Here is a 14,999-nt window from a genome sequence, read left to right on the forward strand (position 1 = left end):
TACAGACATCAACTTATAAACTTGGATTACGTTCACAGCCCTGCCTGCATATAATCCTCAAAGCTATCAGCATTATCAAATGCGTTGCTATTGCTTTAATTTGTTGGAACGACAATACAGAGCTTATGAGACATCTTTTTAACGATGTAGGCCAGATTATAGTTCATGGGATGCTGAAACAATGTACAGCCCATACACAATGAAACCGTAGCCTTATTCTAAAATATTACAGCATATCAAAGAAATGCAGGGACAACAACAATAAAATATTTTGGTCTCTTCCCAGAGGTAAAAATTGCTAAAAGATGTATACTACCTTGGGATATGCAAATATTATGAACAGAGCAGGGAACTGAGTGCAACCTTACTATATACAAGAAGACTATCAAATGGTCTTTATATCTGGTTGATTTTGTTACTCAGCTAACTATGCCTTGATCCTCATTTCCAAAGAACTGTGACTCAAGCCTGAAGTGAAAATTTCGAGGTATTGCTTCCTCATTAAGTACATTACTTCAGTGTGCCAGGGTGCTCTGTATAAACTGCCCTGGTTTATTTCAGAGATGTACTTAACCTTTCTATATTCCCTGCCACAGCTATAAATTAATTCTTATGTACTCACACAAAGTAGACTGCATGACTACGCTGACATCCACAATGTCTAGCATTAGTTTTGGATGAATCACATGGAAGAATTTTTATTAAATCCAAGTGCCCTTTGTATTGTGATTAGCATGGAAAAGACTAGGAAGTCTCCCATTAAGTGTCTTTTAAAACATTAATATTAATAACCATTGATATTAATAAAATAACATCACAGAACCATGAATTGAAAGTATATTTTTTTTGATCTAGTGAACTATAGCTGCTTTTTTTTTTTTTTTTAAGTTGGGTGGAACTGAGTCACGTTAACATAACCAAATTTGCTGCTGTTATAGAAAGATTTAAAAATTTATTTTCCCCTTGTAGAAACTCCATCATGTCACACTGCTAGACTTGCCATGGCACTACAATGGCAAATTTAGGTTAGGGTAACAAATCTGACTATAGAGACACAGTATCTTAAAAACCTAAAGTACAACAATACAGAATTTTTTTCTTGTATTAGCATCCGCAGAAGCCTGAAAAACTTTATCAGAAAGTGTACTTGCTGATTATAATTACCTGATTTTTATAATGGGAACAGCCTGCTGAATAGAACTATCTGTTAACTAGTTTTAAAACAGAAGTTCCAGCCACATGGCCCAGAGAACAACATATCAGGGAGCCAAAGAATAACCTGGCAGCATCACTCAGTTTGCTACCTGAGCAGTGGTGGTACCATTAAAGAAGGCATACTCTATAATGAAAACCTTTTAATATAGGCAGCAATTGAAAGAACATTTTGTCACCTTCAGGGACTTTATTTCCCAATTCAGATGATTAAAACTTTACAATAAATACCATGAAAGGGATAAACACCATTAACTTGCCCACATCTAACCTGTACTACACAAATTCAATAACAGCTGTCCTCTGGTAAATGTAATGTGGCATACATTTGTTCAGTAGCCACTGAACATACCCTGAACATGAAGCAAAATAAAATTCATCTGAAACTCCTATGCCAGGAGACCACACAGGAGTACTCTGCAGGTCATCAGGAATAAAGCCAGTCTAGACATCAAATAGGCACAAAATAATTCTAAAAAAATGTTTCCAGATTTAATACGTGCCCAATTCGTTGCTGTGTGGAAAGGAAATTTTCTCCTATTTAATCACGTCCAGCAGGGTCTAAAGGCCCATGGTTGACATGAGTTTGCTTTTTCTGTTCTTAACAATTCCCTTTGCTGCTAACACCATACTTGATACTAATGTGATCATTCTGAATAACAGCTTTACAGGAGGACAAATACTTGACAGATGTAATAGTTTTTATTATTATTGATCTCAAATTAGTTACTATCTGACTGCAGATGTAAAAAAATCCCTCACGAATGTTTTCTGGGAATAAACATGTCACTATCCAGTCATTCAGTGACATGTCACTATGTAGCAATTAATTTTCTCAAGCAGAAAAAACTTCAAAGCAGCAACAAAAAGAACCAGAAGGATATAATTCTTCTGCCCAGCAAGGCAAGCTGGAGCAATACAGATTTTTTTAAGGAACTCTTATCTTTTTCTCACTTGCAGGTCACTTTTCATTGCTTAGGAGGAGAATTAGAAAGTAGCACGCCTTCTGTATTTCATGTCTGTTACAAATACTGTCAGGAGAACCCACATTTTAAAACCACACTCTCTTCTGACACATGTAAATCTCCTCTCAGGGTTCACACTATAATCTCGGTTCCAGTCTCCATTTTACAGAGCCAGAGCTCATTTTTCACATGATGGCATTTTAATAGGACAAATGACTCTGTCGATGCACATTATCAGAACAGGGACAAATTAATGTATTGCTAAAGCCTTTTGTGTAAATGATACACAGTAAACCACTTTATTAGCAACCTTTTTATTCTTGTCTGTTTACTGAAGGAAAAAACCCTGAATCTCATGGTAGGAGGAAAAAAATAGAGGCTTAGAGTAAAAGAACTTGTTTTGAAATGAGAAACAGATGTGCAGCCTTGGTGTTACACTCTTTTTAACAGCATTTTTCACAAAGAAGCCTCAATTGCTGGGTAGAAAGACGTTCAGAAAGATAATCTGGCTCCAGGATTGCTTTATAGCATAAAAGTTAATATATAGTTCAGTAAAAATACAAAAAACAAACACTCCTAATCCCAACAACCTGGCCACTGATGTAAAATTGGCTCACATTTTATGCCTCATTTAAAAATTATGTGACAGATATTTTTTACCAGTATTTACATTTGTTTTGGCTTTTTTGTTTTCTAAGTAGTTAGCATCTGTAGAGCTTGGAACAGTGTTGTTTACTTTCCAGGAAAAACAAAATAAGAAATTAATGCTACCAGATTTATTGTTTACACTAAGATATATGGGTAGCCTACCTCCAAAACAATATGGGTGGTGTGTTTTACACTCTTCCTGGCTTTAAACACTTTTCACTCAAAGACGACAGCACAGTTCCCTCTCCCCGCCCTGCCTCCCCCCCAAAGGGGACAGATACTTTACCAAACATTTCAGACTCAGAAAAATCACAAAATTCAATGTTCCATTTAGAAATTTTACATGCCTAGATATATTTTTGCACACTGTTATCTATCCAGTTATCACAGGCAATGCAGAATGAATAGAAAACTACTTGAGTATTAGCATGCTGAAAAGAGACATTTCAGTTTCAACAGCTGCTTGGAAAATAAGGAAGACAGGTAAAAGTCTTGCCAGTTAAACCCTTCAAAGCTCAATGTACCTGCTATTAAAACAGAAAGTTTAGTGAAAGACTACAATGCTGTGAAGAATCCTCCTAAGTAAGAAGAGAATAAGATGAGGCACGTGAGCCATTGGGATCTTGGGTCTAGGCAGTTGCACAGGCAGCACTGCTAACGTTCAAAATTTTATCATGAGACCCATAATTCTAGTTTCCTTAAAAAATCCTCAGCTCCTAGATTCTTGCCTTTTCATGAAGTTCTCAATTTTTATTGCCATTTGGTCCTAAAAAGTTGTAAAGAAAAGCCTAATAAGGTGATCCTGTAATATATCTATGAAAAAGAATGCAACATTGAACTTTTCTGAAGATCACATAATGATTTTTCAGGGACACAGTTCATGATATTGGAACAGTAAAGTCTGACAATGTTACATGAGCACAAAGATGACTCTTAAGACACTTCATCTTTCGATAATACTCCAAGTATTATCTTAATGTGTGTATGAATGGTCATACAGACTTGTGCGTTCACACACCATTAAGTTTTAAGAACAAGATCATCAACCGAAGTTCTGAAGAAGGCTGTACTCCAGGTGCAAGCTGAAGAAGGCTATTCTGGAAAATATTGGAAGGTTATAAACCACAAGGCAAAAATGGCATCATTTTTGGCTCATGTCCAAATAATTAAAACACCCTCTGCATACACAATTTTCTCCTTACCTTCCCATAATCAGTACTAAAAATGAAAGCAAATCAGTATAAAACCTTAACTAATCCAAGTACAATATGCTGAAAATTCATTTAAGAAAGAGACTGCTTAGAGTAGGAATGTAGTGATACAAATGTGTTTTGTCTGTTGCTATTACCTACACTGATTTTGAATTGCAATGGACAGAAAATGGAGTATTAACTTACTGAAGAACAGGCCCTGAAAGGTCTCAACAAAATTTTTCAGTGTCGTCTTTCGAACAATGAAAAGGAGAAAAGTAGAGTTCTTAGAAATTTAAGATATGTCAGTTTAAGCATGGTCTTGTCTATGTTAAGTTCTCAGGAACTGCATGCATTCTGAGCTTTTCTGAAATAACCTTGATGTGTTTTATATACAAGTAACCATTTTTCCTGATATTAATTGATAGACTAATAACACAGACAAAACTGCTAGATTTTTATTTTAGCTGCTCTTTCCTTTCTAAAATCTTTCTCACAAATTATTTGAAACATAATGGCATCTTCAGATTACAGTCAATATAAGGACTTTCTACCGGACAGCATACAAGTTTAAGGCATTCCCTGCCTGAAAGCATTAGTAAATAGAAGTGAAAAGAAAGAAAGAGATAGAGAGAGGGAAAGTAAAAGAAAATAAACATCTCCATTTTAGAGACTGAGAATAGAGGAATAAAAGAGTTTTCAAGCAGACAATATCATTAGATCATCTGTCCTGACCTCTTTTAATACATGGGTATATCCTTCAGTCCCCTAATAGCCATCTCTTGCTTGCTCCACATTTTACACTTGACGGATATTTACAACTGTATTTATCCCCATTCTGCTTCCTGTCCAAAATTTATGCTGATTAGCTCATCAGCAATTACAACATTTTTGGCTCCAGTTCATACTGGCATTAGTCACTATCTACTGTACAGCAACAGCAAAAAGCCCTTCTTTTTCCCCAGTCACATCTGAGGTTATTGACAATTTGTGGCTGGATCATCTGTTTGTTACCTATATATAGGGACAGGCATCTATAGCACAATTCTCGTTTTTGCCTTGAAGAAACAGTCCAGAAACAGCATCCATTTTCCACAGGCAATCCCTAATGCTGGGAGTGAAGCAAGGTCACTACCTCAAACATCTAAGAAAATTACTCTTCTCACAGAAAAGCAACTGTCTTACGCTGAACACCATTTTGGCTGTCTAAACAATTTGATTCTATGAAGATTGGAGTGGTCCATTTTTGATGGATTGACTTAAGCAAGCAAAAAGCCAGTGCTGACTCGGTACTACATATGAAGTCATTTTTTCCATCTAGCTCTCCCCTGCCATCAGCAGTTCAACAATAAGGCATGATCTGTCAGACACTAAGCACCCAAAACTATCACTACCTTAAGCAGAAATTGCAGCTACTCAGTAGTTCCTAAATCGAGATCTCTAGCTTAAAAATCCGTATTTTGTAGACTATTTCAGAGCAGAAGATTTTATTATCTGGATGTGCTACAATACCTATGCAAAACAGCACTGGAGGAACAACAACATTTTCTCCAAAACCATACATATTTACTATATTTCCGCAGTTTCAGTTATTTTACCATCTTTTTAAATTCAATTTCCTTCACTTTTTTCCAATTTCAAAGAAAACAGAAACACTTCTGCAAAGACACAGATATAAGCAACACTGTAAAAATGTGGAAAATTGAATAAAGGTTAAACTTAACTTAAACTTTTCAAAAATGCCTACATAGGCATTTGCAAACAAAAGAACAGTTGGCCAATAAAGTGAGGCTGATGATTTGTGAAGTTTAACAAAAGAAAATCGGTATAGATGTAGACAGACTCTTCTCAAAGACTGCAATGAGAAGAATGCAGAAAAGCATACAAAAAACCCTACAATAGTTAAAAATAGGAAGGTATTAAAAAATTAGCTGGGAAAAGATGTAGTACCTATCCCTTTAATCTCATGAGATTAAAAATATAATTGAATTACAAGTAAACAAAATATTATTTAAATATTACAATCTAACATTTTAGCATAATTTGAATATGAGATTATAATAAAGCAAGTCCTATTTGCATAAAGATGGGGGGGGGGGCGGGGCAGAAATCAGACTCTCACGTCATCGCTCAATTCCATGAGACAACTGTTACAACACATGACCATAGAAGAAAGAAACACAGATGTATTTCCATTCTTTCACTGCCACATGTTGGCATTACTTTTTAATATGTAGAGATAGAATTATGGCCGAAATTGTCAAATGCACACAGTGCTGCGCTGTATAAATCAGAAGTACTTCTCTATCAAAATTACCAATGCAAAAGACTACCCATTTTTCAAATTAGTTCAGTTTTTCTTATATAGACTCCAACAATTGACAATTGGCACTCTTTGCACATAACTGATATGAACAAGTATTTTGTCTCACTTATTGCACTAAATATGTCAACATATTAAATGACTTTTTCATAGTCACTAATATTAAAGAATCATGTATGTTCCAGCCAGGAACATGTGGGGTTTTTTTTTTTTAACTTAAAGTGATTCCTCAGCTTACAAATAAAAAATCTCAGCATAAATGGCAGACACAAAGCATACTGTGTCTATATATTCTTTGATGAATATGCACTGAATCGTTGGAATAACTGGACAATAAATAAAGGAATAGAAGGCATTAGGTTGCAAGTATGCAAAAACCTTATGGAAGTAAAAAGAACAATAACAAATTACTCATATCCAGCAAAATGAACAACTGACCTTTTGAGTTCCAGACGGAAACCTACAGAATTAGGTTTGAACTGTTTCTACATTGAGCAATGGTAGGATGAACATCATCACCATACCACCACTACACATTGTATGTTCCTAGTTTTTATCCAGTTCAGTGTTCTCCAACTGTGTTTTTGCGATTCTTATATGAGAGTCTGTCAGCAAGTATATATATAAAGTCAAAGTATTATAGTTCAGTTTTGTTTTTAATGAGACAAAAGGAATTCTGTAACAGCTTCCCAGAGAGATGACAAGACAGCATTAAGTTGCCATTAGAATAAATAAAAACGGTATTCTAGACACAGTTAGATATTGAACATGTCAATACCAGAAAGTTGTGGTGATGCTATCTCTTTCCTACTGATTGATAGTCCTTTACTTTGTACTAATTGTAGTTAAAATGTAATTGAACTGAAGGAAGAAGAAATATTGAAAAAACAAAACCAAAAAACCCTCTAAGACCCATAGAATTTAATTTAAATGCAAAGAAACACCACCTCTCACAAATATGAATCAATTGTTTTTAACAATGGCAGGTTTCTTCATCCCCTTAAAAAACAGTATTTTAAACTTAAAAATGGAAAAATTAATTTTAGTCACAGTGCAGAAACTATATTATATGAGTGCAGTATTTTCACTTAAAGACTTCAATAAATTCTGTTTTTTCTTTTAGTTCAGATAATACAGATTTCTATTTAAGATGGACTTCATAAACCATTCTCTCTCCCACTTACAACTGCTTAGAATAATATCCTACATCCATTTAAGATCACTGAACAATTACTGGAACATATTCTTACTTCTTTTAATGCTATTTAACTTGCAGACAAGTAAACTAGTCAATAACATGGACCAGTCAGTCACACCAGCTGCTTCTTGGACCAAATTCTGGGATTCTCTGCAACATAGCTTAGATTCTACTATCTAACATGGTACGCTGCCACATCAGCATAAATCGACATGCTATTTCACTTAAACATCAGGAAACACTTAACAAATTCACCAAATAAAAGAAACACGGAATAACAAAATCATTTGTTTTCTTCTCTGAAGGGCAAAAGTGTGTTACTTATAGGGATTCTTAATCTAGCAACTTTACTATTCCGAAACCAAAAGTAGTAACAACAGAATTGCTGATTTTCTGGAGCAAAAGGAAGAGGGAATGAAACAAGTTTCAGTGTTGTATGTTCTCTGTTCTTTTTTCTCCCTTCCTCTTTCTCTCTCCTGCTCAAGAAACCTTCTTAATTGTTTAATCAGTGGAGTTCAAAAATTCCATTGCAAAGAATGCAATACTGAAGAACAGCTCCTAAAAACACTTTGCAGTAAACCTTAGCTATCTACTCCCTTGTGCCATGAAGACAAGACCCCAAACCATAATGATCTGGGGAGGAATGTTGTTTTACTTTGTTATTTAAATACATTTTCTATGCCAAGTTGTATTTAAACTCCCTAAGATACCTAATGGTTGCATCTGCCATCCAGGAAGACATTATCTTATGTGATGAAGGCAAATAGATTGGCTAGAATAAAGACAATTATCTTAGGATAGGGGACTGGGTAATAAAAACTGGTTTTGCTCAGCAAAATATGAAAGACGCAAACCTCCAGTTTTCAACATTTAAATACATTTGCAAACACCCACACTCAAAACAAACATTTTGACACTGCACATACAGCTGCTAGCTTCTAGGAGGCTAAGATTTACTTATCCTGAAGTCAGAAGTTTTGAAAATGCATCCTCCCCTCAGAGCCCTGAACGCAAAACAAATCCTCACCCATGTGAAAATATTTGGGTGGGTGGTTTAGCCTCACAAGACACAAACTGATCTTTAACTTTTTATAAACCATGTCAATTCTTACTACAGATAAATACATTAACAACATAAGCTAAAATGGAAGAATGTCCTACTGATTTGTTGTTTTCTAGTTTCTTCTCCTTAAGGGAGAAATAGTAAGTAATAACAGCAAGAAATTAGTCCCTGCTGTAACTCCAGCTAAATTACAACAGAGAATAAGAAAGAGTAGTCAAAAAGAAAAAAAAAAAAGCCTCTTGAATTCTTTTATACTTGCTACATTTATCTTAGTTGAAGAAAACATAACAAAACAATAAATTGATTAAGAAGCGACTTCACAGATACGTTAAAAGCTGAAATGAAGACACAATAGAATGGCTAAGAACAATTGTTCATGAAAGATTTCTTCATGAAAGATTTCTAGCATCATCATGTCTGGGGCAGGGGAGAAGAGGACAAGTAAACACTGCCAGCAGCAGTACTGGTTAAAGTTTCGAACTATCCTTCTTGTGATCTAACTGCATTTTTAAACAACCTTACTTCTCTTCAGTACCGTAAGATAAAGCATCAAGTTTTGTTTCTTTTTTTTAAATCCTCTCTTCTGTTGACTTTAGGAGGCTGTTTGGTGTCAAAAACCTTTGTTATCTATTAAATGTCAATAAACCTGCATCCCACAACTCTGAGTAACTGGTGCAAAACAGTCATCGTTTCTAACTCTTACAATCTAGCCATAACAGTGCTAACACGTGGGAACGTCAGCCTGCTTTCTGAATTTTGGTAAATGGTATGATTTAAGATTGAACATAAACATGTTTTATCTTTCCCCATGTTCCTTCCATTTACAACCTTTATTGTGGAGCTGTTACGTGCAAGGCAGTTTATTTGGTACTACTGCCTTCACATAGGATTAGCTATGAAGTTTCCAGTCATCAAGATGGACTAAGCAAGGAGTAACAAGACATAACTTCTCCACTGAACTACACATGCTTCATTAAGGTAATTTTTTTTTCCAGACAGAGGACAGAGATAACGAGCTCTCTCCCACCTTATTAGATTTCAGTGTTGTTTTAAGTTCCATTTTCCAATTATCATCCATCCTGTCTGTAGAGACACCTCCCCACCTTCCCCAATGCACAAAACTGAATATACCACTGATTCCACACCCTTTTCTCTGTTCACAAAAGAGGATAATGTTTAAAGTTAATGTTACTTTTAAGATTTCTGGGGTTCTTGATCACATTTACCCTCCTTTAAGGGAACAAAATTCCATCCTAATGGCTACATTACCATGGTCATAATTTCTTAGTGTGTGATGTGGTGTTCTTAGTACACATCACAGCTTCCTCTGTTAGTACCCTTTTACTTGGGATAATCTACATTATATTTTGTTGACTTTATAATAAAAATTCAGTATTTCTGAAACAGTAAGACCAGGCATTATTTTAAAGAATGAGCATCTTTCAGGCAACCAGCAGTAAAACCATCCTCACAGTGACTGATTTTGAAAATATATATTATTTCAATTCTCTCACTGAATTTAAAATTGATATCCAGAGGGGTAAAGAATGCCTGGCCAAGATAATCCTGCCTCCTGCTCCCCCCAGTTAAAATGACGTTTTTTCAAAGAGGAAAAATTTCTGTAAGTCACTTGTAAAGCAATTTTCTATGCCACCTTAAGAGAAAGAAAAGTATTACGTTTAACTCAGTATGCTGAAAATATGCCTAGGTATATTAATGATGCATTCTAAAGTCTGAATGAAATCTATCCAATATTAATACAGAGGCTGCACTGTGCATAGAAGTGTCAAATGTTAACATATGTAAATTCAGGAAATAAGGAAAGTTATAAATGGCCTCAGTTACACAGACTTAATGGTACAGCACAACTACAGAAATAACTCTTTTTAAACATTCTTTTAAATTTTTGCAGTGTTCATTCCTGAAGGACAAACGTTTCTCCCCATTTCCTCCATCATTTCTGCAAGCTATCCAAGAGTTAGCTTTTTTTCGTACAGGAAAGACCAAGAGTTTTTTCCCCCATGACTTATACATCTCTATGTAACATCAACACAATACTTGAATTGAGAAATGTATAATATAAAAAGATTAAAAACAACTTAACTGACAGATCTTACAATACGCTATTACTGGGAGAAAGCAAATATGAAAGTCTCTTCTCAATGCAGCTAGGGCAAATATGAAGGGTCTTGTTGGAATCAAAATTAAAATTATCTCAACTGAAAAAAAAATCAGTAAGTTACTGAATAGTGCAGGTTACTGTCATAACTGATCGGAACCATTTAAAGTAAAAATGCATGCAAAGCAGTTAACAATGCTTTTATTGTTCTCATCTGCTATGTCTACGTGACGATAGATTTCAAAACTGAAACACTCATAAATAACTTACGCAACACAGGAACCTAGTAAATGTCACAGAAGAAGTTTCTAATGTATTCCTGGGATGTTAAAAAGGAAAAACATCTGCAAGAGTAGGGAAATATCTTGACTGAAGACAGAAATTGTAACATAGTGCCTAGAATACCACCCCTGATCCTGGTGTCTACCCCTTCATGAAATGCAATGAAATTGAAAAACATTTAAAGGTAAGTCAGTAAAATTACTCAGTGGTTAAAAAACTATGACTCAATTTTTCAGCATACTGAATAGAAAGTTGAGAAAGAACTTGAAAATTAGTAGAGATACTTATGCTACTTTTTTTTTTTAATTTGATAGTGGAGATAATTACACATAAGAGCAATTTTAGTAGGGGAAGGAGAGAAACATCTTTAAGGAAAATAAGCTAGCTTTCTAGCACATGGATGATAAATATGAACTCTGGAGGAAATAAGATCTGTGAGCTATATGTAAAAACAGAGGGGACATCTGCATCTCCAAGTTGGTTAGTAGCAATAATCTTTTCTGACATTAAACTCTGAATCTATGAGGTCTCCTGGTTCATTCCATGACGCACAAGGAGGAGGGAGGAGCAATAACAGGAAAATTTTCATTACCCTCATTAAAATATAAACACTGGCAGTTTTGCATTAAAACAGATATATATTTTAACATTCATGTTTCAAGGCTTTAGCCAGTTGCCTGCAAGGATCAGGTAGCGCAGGATCAGGACCACTCTATTTTTCTATGGGATTGTAGTGCTTCTCACCATAATATTATGAGAAAATATCCTCATTTTGCTCGCAACAGGGTACACAGACAGCTTAATTAGCACAGTAAGTAAGAAGCTTAACATTCTCGTTCTGTACATAAAGCAGTTATTACAAATAAATATCTATACTAAAGAACTTTGGACTCTCCCTTCTCAGTAACAGAACAAGTTTGACATGGAAGAGGAAGTGCATCAGAAGAGCTTACACTGCTCCTCAGACCTACTACTCAACTGGCAGTGCAACGCTGTTAGCTCTGAAAGAGGATACTTTCCATTCTAGCACATGCTTGTGCAGAACCAGAATAAGACAGAGGGGGAAATCATACGAGGAAAATTTGGCCCAGAATAAAAATAGATTGGTTTCCTGCTGCGACCATCCCAAAATTCCTGAACAATTGCCTGCGGGAAGCTTCTCTGGCATGCAGCCTGTTTAGGACAATTCTGGGTAAGGAATAGCTGGCTGCATGGATGTCTGGGCTCTTCAGCTTCAAAAACAGAGAAATGAAGTCATGACTGAGAGTCAAAATGAAATGGAATCTAATCGCTAAACATGCGGATCATTAGCAGCTTCTCCTAAGTCATCCAGCTGTACTGGATGGCTTAAGAATGCACTGGAATTTTTTTTTAAATTCCTAATTCATTTGGTTTCTGTTTTAAGAGTTACAGAGTGACAAAAGCTCAAGAAAGCGAATGTGGACGTAAGAAAGAAGAAAATTAATAAGATACCAGCAAATTCAATTATATCAGAAAAGCCACTTCTCTCCTGTGCTAAAAGTCTGAATCTATAGTAAAATCTGACATAGATCAGGATGAAATTATGCTAAATCACTGCATTAAAAAAAAACCCAACCCAACATACAGACTGCAATTAAATTGTAATTGGATTTGTCATTTCAAAGTATTAGCATCAGATTTCCAGATAATACAGGGTGACATACTCTTATGCTAATAAACAGAAAGTTAGCAAAGTAAACAAATGCTGTGTTTCTACTGTAAGGAAATACGTGCGCCAATGAAGCAACCTTTTCAGCACAGAAGTAATTTAATACCCAAACCACATGAAAAGTGATCTCTCTGGGAATAGCACAGCTGCTAAAATCCAAGTCAGTTTTTATTAAATCATCAAGTCTGTTTATGTAAAACAGGGCTCTCTTAAAATGACCTCCAAGAGGAAATGATTTGCTAACAAAAAATTGATACCTGCATTTCATTTATCTACACCAATATAAGTTTTTATATATCAATATGTCCTGGATCAGAGATAAAAAGAAAAATAAACAAACAAACAAGCTTATTCTAACAGCTTAACTTCTCAGGCACCACCATCAAAGTTTTTCCTTTTTTTTTTTTCCCCCTTACATATAAGTATTTTTTTGAACCAAATTACTTTAGGTAACACACATAGAATTTCTGCAAACCACACTTCTGGAAAAGATGAGAAAATAATCACTTTTAGCTACTGCTGAGCTTTTGGCTATTCAAGAGAGTAGATATGTGTTTCTAAAAATAACAGGCATATTAGGCAAGATCCAAGTTTTAATTTTAGTGCTTCAACTTTTCAGGAGAAAATGGACATTAATAGTCCTTCAAAACTTGTCTAATGTGCCCACATAGCCTAGAAAAATAAAAGGAATACTGTAGAAGAAGAAATTGTACAAGTCCTCAAAAAAATGATAGTGCCTCGAGTTTTTGACAGTTGTTTGAAAGAAGAAGGACAAGTGCAGTGAAAAGAAAGAACTTCTTGCAGTAAGTCTGAAGGTGCATAAAAGTGAACTAAATTAATGGCACTCCCAAGCAGGCCAAATCATGAGTCAAAACCTCTGAATCTTCATATTGAGATATCCCAGTCAAAACTTCTTGAACTTGCACTACATGGCCATAGAAAACTTGCCAGAAAAAACTTTTCAAGGCCACAGTACAGGAAAACAATCCAAAACTGAAAAGGAGGCCTCACACAGACACATTAGTGGGCTGCCCTAGTGTTCTGGCAAGATACAGCTCAGATCCAAGCAACAGCTGTAAATCCATTAGGTGACTCAGGACTGTCAACACTAGCATCAAAATGAAACAGTCTTTTCAATAAAGAAATGTTAATGAAGCAATTTTTTTTCTTAAGTGTTCTTTATATGTTTGTTTTGTATCATAAAACAGAAATTTAGACAGCTTCGCATATTTGTAACGATACTAAGTTCAAGACAGCTAGAAAGATATATTTATTCATCGGACATCAGAAATAATTTCTTAAACAACTAAAAACTATACCAATTTTATTCCTTCCTACAAAGCTAAAAAATATTGACAGTATTTCTGTGATAAACTTTTCAGAAATGTGTTGGCCCTAATCTCTGCTTGGTTTCTTTAGCTATGACTAGAATGTTTATGTGGAGATAGCATGCTAATAGGTGATGCCAAAGAAATTTGGAAAACAGCTAAAAAATAAGGGTATGAAGGCAAAGAACTTTAGCTGAAGTGAGAACGCAGATTCCAAGCCCTAAGAAAGTAAGAGAAAACGTCAAATACAAAGCAGTGCTCGGCACCCCAAGACTGACCTAGAGCAAGACCATTCCGTACATATAAAGAAAGTACAGACAAACTCAGACTTACTTTGGTTGAACAGGCTGTGCACTTATCAAATGCTAGACTGACTGGAAGAACATTATCAAATCTTGATAAAAATCCACGGATCTGGAAGATGAAAAAAATTACAATACTATTTTATAATTACAAAAAATATTTCCAAAATTCCACATGAACTGGACACATACATTCAATAAAGTGACAAAGAACTACTACAACTAGGGTAATACTGTTCTAACACAGTGACCCCCAATAACATTTATACTCAATATATATTACTGTTTTTCTATATACAAATAATGGCACAACTATCTAAATGCAACACTATTTAAACATAAATAGAGGCACAGCACCACCTGGAGTTTAACTTTTCTGATTGCAAAGTTCGATCAAAAATAAGAAGTCATGGTATAACCAGTCAAACACATTTTTTTCCCCACCTCTGTAACATATAATCTGAAAACTTAACTGTCATGCATTCCTAAACCATGTTGTTAAAATGATACTACTGATATGTAATTTTAAAATTCCAGGCCGTTGTTTCTGGTAACAGAGATAGCACTGAAAACACTTTGGAACAGGGTTTGATCATTTAGACTATGAACTCTTTGGAGTATTGATCATCTTTTTTATTCTGTGCTTTTACAGGTCTACTACAATGAAGAGACTTCACTA

The 14,999-nt window shown here is 35.1% G+C and overlaps 1 protein-coding gene across 7 annotated transcripts in view; it reads right to left on the reverse strand.

Annotated features, from left to right (window-relative positions):
* Window positions 1-14,999, reverse strand: part of ATG7 (autophagy related 7) — a 111,352-nt gene that overhangs the window by 64,407 nt on the left and 31,946 nt on the right. For all 7 annotated transcript variants that reach the window (XM_076346000.1, XM_076345998.1, XM_076346001.1 and 4 more), the window contains one exon: window positions 14,352-14,432. In XM_076346000.1, coding sequence (XP_076202115.1) covers window positions 14,352-14,432 — 81 coding nt within the window. The remainder of the gene's footprint in view (window positions 1-14,351; window positions 14,433-14,999) is intronic.

Source organism: Aptenodytes patagonicus, chromosome 8 (assembly GCF_965638725.1).
Source record: "Aptenodytes patagonicus chromosome 8, bAptPat1.pri.cur, whole genome shotgun sequence".
NCBI classification, from domain to species: domain Eukaryota; kingdom Metazoa; phylum Chordata; class Aves; order Sphenisciformes; family Spheniscidae; genus Aptenodytes; species Aptenodytes patagonicus.